Source organism: Oenanthe melanoleuca, chromosome 1 (genome assembly GCF_029582105.1).
Source record: "Oenanthe melanoleuca isolate GR-GAL-2019-014 chromosome 1, OMel1.0, whole genome shotgun sequence".
In the NCBI taxonomy this organism is placed as follows: domain Eukaryota; kingdom Metazoa; phylum Chordata; class Aves; order Passeriformes; family Muscicapidae; genus Oenanthe; species Oenanthe melanoleuca.
Genome location: NC_079333.1, coordinates 48343240 through 48355696, shown reverse-complemented (window position 1 = coordinate 48355696; position 12457 = coordinate 48343240). Strand labels below are relative to the sequence as shown.

At 35.9% G+C, this 12457-nt stretch overlaps 1 protein-coding gene across 3 annotated transcripts in view; it reads right to left on the bottom strand.

Moving 5' to 3' along the window:
* Nucleotides 1-12457, bottom strand: part of NBEA (neurobeachin) — a 444651-nt gene that overhangs the window by 352563 nt on the left and 79631 nt on the right. For all 3 annotated transcript variants that reach the window (XM_056503564.1, XM_056503573.1, XM_056503580.1), the window contains exons 3-5: nucleotides 7760-7860; nucleotides 7412-7507; nucleotides 4964-5085 (exon numbers count right to left, since the gene is read on the bottom strand). In XM_056503564.1, the coding sequence (XP_056359539.1) occupies nucleotides 4964-5085; nucleotides 7412-7507; nucleotides 7760-7860 (319 nt within the window). The remainder of the gene's footprint in view (nucleotides 1-4963; nucleotides 5086-7411; nucleotides 7508-7759; nucleotides 7861-12457) is intronic.

Here is a 12457-nt window from a genome sequence, read left to right as displayed (position 1 = left end):
ACTTCCTGGAGTTCAGCACAAAAACATGAGAAAGCAATGAAATAATGAAAAAAAACATTTCTTAGCAGGGCTCTTTGCCTTGGGATAGAATGAATGACTTTATAAATGTGTTTTAGCCAGGATTTTACTTTTTTTCTTCCCCCCTCCAAATTAATTATAATTCTAATACAACAGTAGTTAAGAAACTGAGTACTCACATATATTCTGTTTACCTCAACATAATACTATAAAATATTAATCTTGACATGTTCTTTCTTGCCAAAGGTAACATAGCCTAGGATCAGTCTCTAGGATATTGCAAAGAAATTCTCTTACCAATTACCTACATGAGCATAACTTGCCACATCCAAAGATAAAACGCATGAAGAAAACAAGAGCAGTATCATCAACAGCCATATGGTTTTATGTGCTTTAAATTACTTCCCCTAGCAGCTGGAACACAATTTTACTACAGTTTGTTCATATAATCTTTACAATTATGTTTCATTTCAGCCAGTTTCTCAAAGCAGCTACTGAATGCTACTACACTTCCATAGCAAGAGAGCATTCTTCCATCTACCAGTGGAACTGTTTAGGGATTCCAGTTTCTTCAGACTAGGATTTTATGGGCAATTTAACATATGATCATAATACAGATATTGAGAAGACATTAATTCATTCTTGCCTGAAAGAGGTGTGGGTGAAATTAGCATTCTACTAACTTTGGAATTCCACTATAGGCTTTTACAACTGTTCTGCATTATCTCTGTCATTAGTCTTAGAGAAGGTCTGAAAATCCTAGACAGCTTGATTTTTGGATGGTTTTGGTTTTTTCCTTTCCTCCCTGTCTCTGTAAAGCTAAAATGCAGAATGCACTTTCAAAATTTTTAGCCAATCTTCCATTTAATGCTTGTGGAAGCACTTTGACTTTTTACGGACAAAAAACAATTAAGACATTTTCTAATTCTTTTACAGAATCTGATACATCATCTGAAAGAAAGCACCTCTTTAAAATTAAAAAAGATAAAACAACAATAAAAAACCCTGGAGAAATCAATCTTAGCATCCAGATTTATCATATGTAATTCCAGGCCTTACTTAATAATTATGTCACTCATGCATTTTTTTTTTTTAGCAGAAACAAGCAAAGTGATTTAGGGAACAGAGACTTCCCAGCTGAGCATGCTTAAGGTGAGCCCTAAATGTCTAAATTTCTAGGGTCTTTATGAAAAAGAATCTACACCTTCTTTTTAAAGAAACATTTCCAACAATCTGTTAAAGTATGATAAGGATTATTATTATTTTACTATGTTTTATAATTGCAATAGTGGCCATAGTACTGTGTCTCTAAAAGTTTGAATTTTCTTATTTTGCAGTCTACCCACTGGATCTCAGATTAAAAAAAAAAAAAATCATTTGTTAGCATCAGTGCTTGGCACCTCTGTGTGGTGGTCTCGAACTGAGTGACACAGTCACTTTATTATCCTATAGTAAAAACCTGCATACCTTTTCTCTGTCAACTTCCCAGGCAGCTCCAAGCAACAGATTCCTTCTCTACTTCCCTCTGCATGACTGGCTAACTCCTTCCTGCCCCTACACCTAACCCTTCTTCCTCACAGAACAGCCAGGAAATTCTCTTTTCTCTTTTTTTCTATCCTAACCTTTTATACCTTTTTTCTCACATGCATAACACCTGTGTGCCCTTGTACTCCTTTGTAATTGGTCCATACACATCAGCATCCCATGCTGCTCCTCCTTCAATGCTGTTCATCTGTCTTACACAGCTGCAACCCATTAGGGATGAGGCTTGGCCACAACCCCATTCCTAATCTTCCACAGTCTATTCTCCCACATTCATTCACTATAAAATGTGTTTTCCAAGGGACAGCTCACACTCAATAGTGAACTGGTACTATTTCCAAATAGAATCAGTTTTTCCCATGGTTTCTTAAAAGAAATAGCAATTCTTAACTGCCAATAACATTCCAGTAACGCTTTTGCCAAGATTTCAGCAAGGGATCACATCACATTTATTATTGTCTCTGTTTGTTCAGACTATCTTCAAAAAGATGACATTAGCTCTTTCAGCTAGAGCAATGAAAATGTATTTTATGGTCAGTTGATACCTACAACAATCCTTAACATCCTGCTGTAATTCCTGCTTTCTAACATATGACTACTCTTTCTGAAAGCATGGCATCCATTATGCACTGCTAGGTATGTGACATTTGTTGGCTCACACTAAAATTTCTGCTACAGAAATCTGGATCTTACCCTTTGATTTTGACTGCTCTGCCTTGTTGTTATTTATTGTTCATGTAAATGTCAGATTTCTAATTTTCTTCCAGGATTGTCACATTTAGTTTATAATTGGTAAGATAGCTACAATACTGTTCCAATACACAAGTGTTAATAGACTGTCAGCAGCTGCCTCATCCTCAGAGATAATTAAAATTATTTTTTTTAGAAAAAAAACAAACTGGCTTACAGCCCTTGAAGCAGGGTTCAGCATGCCCCTAATAATAGAACAGCAGCAAATTTTCCTCATATCTGGCAAGTGTGGAAGCATTTCTTTGCTTCCCTTCTCCAGTTTTAAGAATCAGTTTTCACATCATGGTTGAGCTGATGTAACTGGTGTCTCACACCACAAAAGCACTGCACTCACTTAAAGCTTTGAGTTATTTATATGACATATTTTTCACCTAGTTAAACTAAAAAAGATATTACATGACCAAAAAGCACATGGAAGAAATAACCTTTGCTTTGGTATCTTTCTCTTGGTGGTGACTGTGTGTGACACAGACCCTCATGTCTGAAACCTGTGTAAAGTTTAGATGGATATTTTTCCTATTTTGAATTACTAATTAGAATTTGGTTTAATCTATATAATAATAATAATAATTTATATTGCTGCTGTCATGGCAAAATCTGCAGGGCTACATCTTAGGCCCTGTGTTTTACAACATTTTCATAAATGCCTTGGATGCTGGACTGGAAGGGATAAAAGCAAGTCTGCAGGTGGAGAAAACTGGGGGGAAGCTGTTGAGAGACTGAAAAGTAAGAGGGCTGGGCAATCACCAAGCATATGAAGCTCAAGAAGGGCACATGCTGGATTGTTGGAGCATATAAACCAGGGGTCTCTACCTGAGCTCCTCAGGGACAGATCAGAGTGCAGGAACAGAGTTAAAACCTTTAGATAAATTAAAGTATACTAAGTCACTCATAAATGAAATAGAAGTGTAAGCTTAAGTTTTAAGTAAGTAAGAATGTTTTAAGTGCCTTAAAGAGCAAAAGCCTTAGAATCTAGTGTAAAAAACAAGCTTCAAAAAGAAACTTCAGTTAGAGCTCAAAAACAGTTCTAGACATAACAAAAATATAGTAAGAATATTTCTTACATTCTTCAGATAGAACAGATAGATTATATGTGCAACTTATGCATAAACTTTTGTACTGTAGAACTAGAATTCTAATAGGTTTAGAAGAAATGCTTCAGATTCATGTTTTTAGATCATTGGCCAATTTGTAAAGAAGAAGAGGGAGAGACCCTCTCCCTCTCTCCTCACCACCATCACCTAGAAGAAGACAGGAGCTGCGGCTGCAACTTCAGCCCTTCTCGAGCCTTGCACCAGAAAGCTGCTGCTACTCCTAATCTGGACTTTATGCTGACAGACTTCAACACTAGAGACTCTGCTTTACAATAAACAACTTTACAGCAACCAACAACTGCTCTTGCCCTTTCTGAAGGCCTGAACCCATGACAATCTCAACACTGGGTTCTGCACCAGAATTCTGGGATGGGGAAACCCTGAATGGACAGACAGACTGGGGAATAAGAGGCTGGAAAGCAGTGCCATGGAAAGGAACCTGGGAGTTCTGGTTGGTGGCAAGTCAAATATGAGTCAGCAGTACCCTGGCAGCCAGGAGGGCCAACCCTGCCCTAAGGGGACATCAAGTACAGAATTGCCAGATAGACAAGTGCTGGGGGCAGCTTTGGGTGACACAATATTAGAAAGACATTAACCTACTGGAGAGTGTCTGAATGAGGGTCATGAGAATGGTTAAGGGTCTAAAGGGGAAGCAATATGCTGTGAAGTCACTTGGTGTGCTCAGTCTGGAGATGAGGAGACTGAGGGGAGACCTCACTGCAGTCACAACTTCCTTGTGAGGGGTAGAGGAAGGGCAGGCACTGATCTTTTCTCTCTGCTGACAGTGACAGGACCTGAGGGAATGGCCTGAAGTTGTGTTGGGGAAGGTTTGGATATTAGGAAAAGTTTATACACCCAGAGGGTGGTTGGGCACTGGAACAGCTCCCCAGGGCAGTGGTTACAGCACCAGCCTGACAGTTCAGGAATTGTTTAGACAATGCTCTCAGGCACCTGGTTTGATGGGGATGCGGACAGTCCTGTGCAGGGCTGAGCTGGGCTCAATGATCCTGATGAGTCCCTTCCAACTCAAAATATTCTGTGAGCCTGTGACTTCCTTCTCAGATTGGTATATTCATTTTCTTTTATGTGCATTACATTAAATTTTCACATTTTTGGGGAACTGGTGATCAGTAAGCCACATTTATACTCACAGATCTACTTTCTATTACCTTCAGCTAACGTGCAAACTGTGCACTCTGAGTTTAACAGATTTTGTAATACTGACATTAGCTGAGAATCTTTACCACCAAACAGAAAATACAACAACATTCCCCATCTAAAGCTATAAGAAATAATATATTTTAGAATTTCTAAAGAAATTACAACACCAGATTTTATGATTTATCTACAAGGCACATGTCTTAAATCTATGGATTTATGAATTGCAAAGCAAAAAGACAGATGATTTTCTAAGAGTTTGTATACAGTGAGAAACCATTAAAAACTGCAGATATTTGGCAGAGGTGGAGAGAAAGCATGTCAGGGATTTAAAAGAAAGAGAAAAATTAACTGTTTGGAAGCCAGAACAAACCATAACTGCAGTATTATAAGCTACTTACCAATAGAGATAGGGTTTATCCTTATCTACATTGATATTGTTCAGTGGATCCATACGAAACCAGGTGTTAAGAGTAAACCCATTTTGATAAGGCCACTTAGCAATAGGAGGCAATGCAATTGCCTGGAAGGAGCGAAGAAAAAAAGAAAAATAATTATTTCTTTGAGAAATACTGCTTAAAGTAATGCCTTTCAAAAATCCTGTATCATTCTAGATCTGTACATCTGCTTTAACTTTCAAATATGAAATACAGAAAAAATCCCTTAAATAGTGCTTCTGAAATATCACACTACTTTTCTGTCCATTTTAAAATACATTAACTTTTAACTACATAAATTCTATCAATAGAGGACACAAAATTAAATTTGTGAATGGGCAATATTAAGAGAACAAATAGAAAAATCACTTCTACTTAAACTATAAATTCAGCTTTTAATAGTTATTAATCTCATAAATAAACTTAAATAAAAAATCAAATTAATCAACAGATCATAAAATAGAGATTCATTGTTAAAACTAAAATTAAAACTAAACATTTCAAGGAACACCTTTGGGATATGGCTCCTGCCTCCTGAGAGGCAGTTTCCTGCCTGAAGCAGAAGAGCTGCATGATGACAAATGGGAACAACACCTGGGAGTAGTACTACCACCAGCACTCCTACTGGAGTGACTAACATGCCACCTGCACAGACTGGTAGAGATGTCATACAGTACTGGGAGAGCCCTGCAGCTGGGAAATGAAGCAGCTCTCAGCAGCATATCCATAAACTGCTTCAGGAGACTCGGCTCCTCCATACTGCCACTGAAGCCCTGGATGCACAAGCACAAATTTAACTTTAAAGAGGGCCAACCTGGTATTTATCATGCTGATTAAAAGTTATGGTGTTTCTCTGTCTGATGTCAATATTGTGCATCACACCTGAAAATGAACTCAGTGCTAATGAGCTAGGTCCTGTCTGATATCTTTCTTTTAATGAAGCGTTTTGGTTTCTGGGTCATTTTATAAATTTCTGCCCATGGTCCACTTCAGAGGATGTATCCTCTCCAGAACTTCATACTATAGTCCAACATGGACTAATAAAGATGTGTAAATTTGAAACTCATGTTTCTTGATTTACAGGAGTGCAGTCCATCATGAGTAGCATGTGAAACAAGATCCTGGAAGGATCAACAAAGAAAAGAAACTATCCATTTCAATCAAGAACTCCTATTATTGCTGCACATCTTTGGACAGGAAGGAATGTTTGAAATTCTTCTCCTGCAAAACCTTTTTCAGACCTCTGATAAAAAATTAAATTTAAGAGAGAAATTTCATCAGGGCTTGCCTCTGAAGCCCAGAAATGTCAAAGCAGTATGTGTCATTGTAGACATTCATATTCTGCAACAGCTGTCTTGCTGAGGCAGGTACTTGTAAGAGAGGTTAACTGTGGTTTTAATTTATCAGGAGATAATGAAACTTTCCCTTTCAAAACTTAGTAATTAATTCTTAACACAATCCGCCCTATGCATTTTGCTGACACATTTGTTTATAAAGCTGGATATCAAACAAGATCAAAGAAGTAATCTAGCAAAAAATAACCCAGGTGTGAAAGAGTGATTATCAGCCAGTTTACTTCCCAGATGCAATCTGCCACTCTGACAAGTCTGTTCACAAGAAATGGACATAGTGGTTTGGGCTTAAAGAAAATATCAGTGCCATTGATGGATGAAATGCATGTAGAGCAGCCTTTATGCAATGGCAGGACAAAACAGGAATCTCAGGTTTATTTTCTGTTAGAAGATGCCATGTTCTATCTGAGCATATACCATTCCACATCAGAATGGAATTGCACCTCAGATTTCTATCTCCCAGTATTAACCATTTGTATTTACTCTCACAATAATCTATAAATCTTTGATTTACTTGTAGAGTTTTTTTTTGTTTGTTTGTTTTTTGTTTTTTTTTGAAAGTATGTGCAGTGAATGCAAGAGAGACTATATACTTGGGAAGGTTTGGAAAGGAACAAAATTTCACCATTGTAAGTTATCTCCACTGCCTTGATGGACAGGAAACAGCTGACGGAAATCAGACACATTGACAACTTTAAAATAAAATTTATGAGTACACAGTCACTGTAAACTGTGATATGGACAAGTTCATTGTTTTGTTTTTGTTTCCTCAACTTTATCTTTTATATAATATTACATTATTCTAACAAAATAACACTGTTCTTTGGAATTTTCAGGTTTCCCTTTCACAGTAACTTCCCCAGACCAAAATCTGCTGCTTGATATTCCATCCTCACAAATGCAACTTCTCAACAACACAGCTACCTTTTAAGTCTGTGGAAGGCAATGTCTACACTACTCAAACACATATTTCCCCTCTCATTTTCTTTTCAAGAACTTCTGAAATCAAACGAGGTATTTATTTGCTCCTGAAATTGTAGTATTTTGGTTGAAAACTTACTGCAGCACTACAGCCTGGGAAGTTGAAAAAGGTATCAGGCCCATGTCTCTGTGGCATCTGATTAAGGACTGATAATAATTTAACTGCATGTCTTGGCTGTGGAAAAAAAGAAAATTGCACAAAAGTCAATACAACCATTTTTATACTCTCTAGGCTACAATGGAAAGTGGACAGTTTTCAAACAACAGAGCAAATTAACTCTAAAATAGTTAGCAAAAACACTTCTTGAACATATGTTCATTCAATGTGAGAAAGTAAATTCAAGTTTAATATGTCCCAGGAGACAGTTTATGTTAACTTCAGGCTCTAACAGAATGACACTTAATGCTTTATCTGATCTCAGCTTACCCAGATTCCATTTTCGCCTCGAAGCATGCTGAACAAAAGCTTCAACTCCTTGACAGTGATGCTGTAGCTGGCAAGAACCCCCAACATATCAACTAGGAGATCTTCAAAGGAAAATAAAGTTATTCTGAACTCTGAATTTCATTGCTTTGATACACACACACAAAAAGAAGCCGAAAAAATTAATACCTTTAAAAGTAAGTGTATTCACATATTCTAAAAATCTAACTTACTTGTATTGAATAATTTACAAAGGATTTCATGTTAAGGTTTGAATCAGACTTTGAAAAATGTATTACATTTATGGAACATTAATTCTTCCCATTTCACAACATGCATCACACATTATAAACTTGTCCTTCCTGCTGTATATTTTTGGGATAAGAGTTCCTTCTTTCCTCTGAAGTTAGCATTTTTCAAAAAATTTTGATCTAAAAGATGCTTTATATTGACCTAAACCCAGCATTCTATACTATAATTTGTATTATTCCCCCATTTTTGCTACAGTGATAATGCTTCTGATCTTTACTGTAATGAAAGGCCAGAGGAAAATAAAAGAAAAATACCTCCCTCTGGCCCCTGCAAAAAAAAGTTCAAACCAACAAAAACCCCACAAAACCAATCAAATGAAAACCCAGCAATCAAACCAAACAATACCAAAACAACAAAAAAACCCATAAGGAAAACAAACAAAATCATAGCACAAAAATAATTAAAGAGCACAATAAAAAGAAAATATTAAAACTGCTAACAGGTATATGAAACACAGCTTTCATTACAATGTCTCAAAACCCATAAACTCTTACAGTAAGAACATGAAACAGTCTTCCTTTCAGAGACTATCAGGTTTAAAATCACTGATAGTGCTTGAATTTTTCTTTAAAACCCCAGAATTTCATTTAAACACTTTGTTAGCTTGTTGGGTATTGACCCTTTCCTTATACTCCACACTTTTCTCTGGAATAAAATGGACTAATAAGAATTACAATTTCCTCTAGCAGGAGGCAAACCAATTTGCTCATATTCACAGACGAGCATAAGAATTTAATTCAAAGACCAAACAGTGAAGTCCAGAGTTTTCAAAACAAAAGAGCTATGACACAATAGAATCAGCATTAACATACTTCCCCAATCTGTTCAACAACCACAGGATTCCCCCACCCCCCTCCTGCCTCCCTGCTAAAACTTGTAGAAGACAACTTTCTGCATACAAGTTTACATTTCATCTGTAGGACTGCATGTTATCCTTGTCCATTAGTGAAAGGATGATTCTTACAGGTGCTGACAAAGAGTAGTTTTCAGGAGAAACAATTCTTTCCAAAGACATTTTACATTCCTATTTTGTTTTAAAATTTTCTCTTTGCAAATATATATCTATGTAGTTTTGAGCAATGAAACTCCATGAAACTAGCCTCTGATCCTTAGCAAGCAAAAGGCACGTGTAAAGAATTAAATATCATTTAATTTACAGAAGACATAGTAAACTGTTTGGTGAGTGAAATCACATATCAGGAAGGGCAAAAGCAAAGCACTGGAACTTAGCAGACATTTTCACCATAAATTCTGAATATAGTCCTAATCTCCAAGCACAGATTTTCCCCCTCCTTTCATTTCCCCCTTTAAAAAGAGTGCCATGTATATTTGTGAGAGCATTAGGGAAAACAATACACCCCTATGAAAACCAAATTCCTTGTCTCTCATGGTGGTGAATTCTATGACTCAACTCCCCTAGTACCTGCCCCCTTCACTGTAGCCTCCAGCCTGCAATGTGAAGCTGGCACATCTTGTACATGATCAGAAACTGGGAACAGTCACACTGAACACTCAAGAAAAGTAAATACACAAGTGAATACTAATCTTTGGCTGAAAATGTCACAATTCCTATTTCATCGTTTCAGCTTCCCTTTTGGATCAAGGGACTGCAAATTTTGCTTCCTTTACAGAGAAAGAAAAATGTTAGAAGCTAAGTTGTCTGGTGAAAATCGGAATACCTGTAAAAAAAGATCCTGTAACATAGGGAAAAAAAACTGCAAATTGATACAGTCAAACACAAAAATTAGTGGTAGATTTTAAGAATCACTGCTGCTTTGTTTCATTGCTATAGCCCTGTACTACCTCATGGCACCAAAAAAATCCTTATTTCTCCTGAAGATGTGGATAACCTGCAGGCATTAGAAATACATATTTATAAGTAATGAATTAAACATTGATGGAGAGAAACAAACATAAGCTCCCTAATTATGTAACTCTGGGAAAATAATGACCTGGAAGATTGAAGCCCAGTAAGTAACAAGCAAAGATAAAGCAATTAATATCTGTGGAAGTAGAAGCACTTAAGGTTATTTAAAGATATTTCTGTAAGCTCCTCCAAAGAACGTTTGTTTCTTGTTTTAATATAAAGACTTAAAAATAATTATTACATAACTTTATTTATACTTATTAGAAATCTCATAAAAGAGTAAATCCCATCTGTTTTATAAATCTTAATAATCCACTCATCTATAAATGGACAAAAGTCACAAAGCATACTACAACTGGATTTTTTAAACTTGTACTTCTTTTTTTTTTATATTAAATAAGATTACATATATAACTGAAATTCATGATCTCATTTCAAAAAGAAATTGTATATAATAATACTAAATCCAGAAGGACAAAACAGGCAGTTTCTCATTTTTAATGCATTTCTAATTTCTATTAATGGCACCTTCTGAATACTTTCATACTAAGCAGTTTTCATATGATCTATAAATTAACCAGCAACCTTGAAGGAATGCCTAATTCAGTCACTTAATATGAAAATACAATAGAGAAATGCCTGCCTGTCTTTCAAGTAACAATGCACATATACCAAAATGAAGGTTCTGCCATTAATTCTGGAAGATACATTAAATAGCATTCAAAAGAAAATTTCAGGAAACTACCCTCATACGTCCTTAAGCTCTTATTACTAAATGATCACGAAATTGTGAATTTTAACTCTTGTTGATGATATAAATTAATTGCTACAGGTTGTATATAGAGAATGTGATATTTCTGCAGTTTTTCTTGTGGAATGAGTTGAAAGAGGAAAGCTTGTTAAAAGCCCATTAATGACAGAGCAGTCAAAACCCAACATTGTTGCTTGAAAACTAGGAACCTGTTTCAGTGCTTAAGAATTCAGTCCCAGCATTTTTAGAACAATTACCTACATCATCACAACAGAAATGTGGGGGAAATATGTGACTTAGGTGAGACATATCTACTCTATGAGTTCAGGGTACTTTCTCATCCATCTTTCAGACTTCTCAGATGGGACTACAGACACACTATCCCAAAGAGTCCCTCACAGCAGATGATCTGCTTCACTACTCATCACCTGGAAACAGACCTGTAAAAAGTGAGTCCCTCAAGGAAGATCCTGTGCAGCTGTTAAAAAAAAATAAATTTAAAAGCACCAATCTATGAAAATATTTTCTCCTCAACTATTGATAAAATGGCTGACCCTTCCCTATATTAGTATAACAGACTGTCACAGTACAGAAATTTTTTTCTTGAAAGGTCATGCTTCTGAAAAGCAAATTGAGCCCATTTGGGTTGCCATTGAGATTTTCAAAGTGATTAAGCTTTTATTTTTCACTACAGAAGAGTTAAAATCAATGAAGTTAGATATTTGAAGTACTTAAAACCTCATGAATCTGAGTCTTCATCTAAATCAACAGAAAAGTTCTTCTCATTGCAAAAGTTTGGCTTCATGTTTATTTGCTGCTGTCTTACTATCATAAAATCAGAAAAGAGTGGATTCAGACTTAGACTGGTCCTGAAAGTGTGCTGTCAGAACACAAAACAGATATTACTGCCTATCTTGTCTATTTAAATCCTATCTGGGTCTAATCAAAGTGTTTCACAAAGGAACAAGTGAGATGACCTAAAAACAAGCAAGCAACTCCCAGAGAGGCAAATTACAAAAAAAAAAAAAAAAAAAAAAAAAACCCAGAAAACTTGCACCCTTTATGATAAAAGATGATAAAAGCCAATTTCAAAACATTGGGCTAACAGAGTATTAGCAACAAAAAATGTGGTACTAACTTCCTAGAAGTAAAAATTAACACAGCTTTTGCTCAAAACATTCTCCCTTTAATGTTAAAAATAATTTTAACATAAAATTTCTTTCATTCCCTGACTTTGGGAAGTTCATAGAAATATTTGAGGCAAAACAATTCTACAATTATGACATCAACATCTGCATAGAACACAGACACTGCATTAGTTGTCACTGATTCTGCCAATATTCTGTAACTTCTGATTTATTACCAATGTTGTTACCGCTTACAAAAGGAGACTAAGGTTCTTACAAAATCAAGAGGTAAAAGCAAAATCAAATTGGTTGCTTCCATGTCTTGTTAAAAAAAACCAAAAAAACAAAAAACTCTCCAAAAAATAATTTACAGCCACCAGAGAAAATCCCTAGGAAACGTGATTCTGTTCAATCCCTGCTCATGATACATAGGTGCATACTCAGGTAAGTAGAAACACTGCAAAGCTAAAATGTTATCAGAATCCAATGTTCAGTTTTGATTTTAAATTAAATATGTACTCCCTTCACCCATGTAAGCATACCCAGCAACAAGCTTACTGAAGATTTTTCTGCAGAAGTCTCTTTCTGAATCATTGTGTGACATCCTCAGAAAAAAAGGTTAAAGAGGTAGAATATCCATTAGG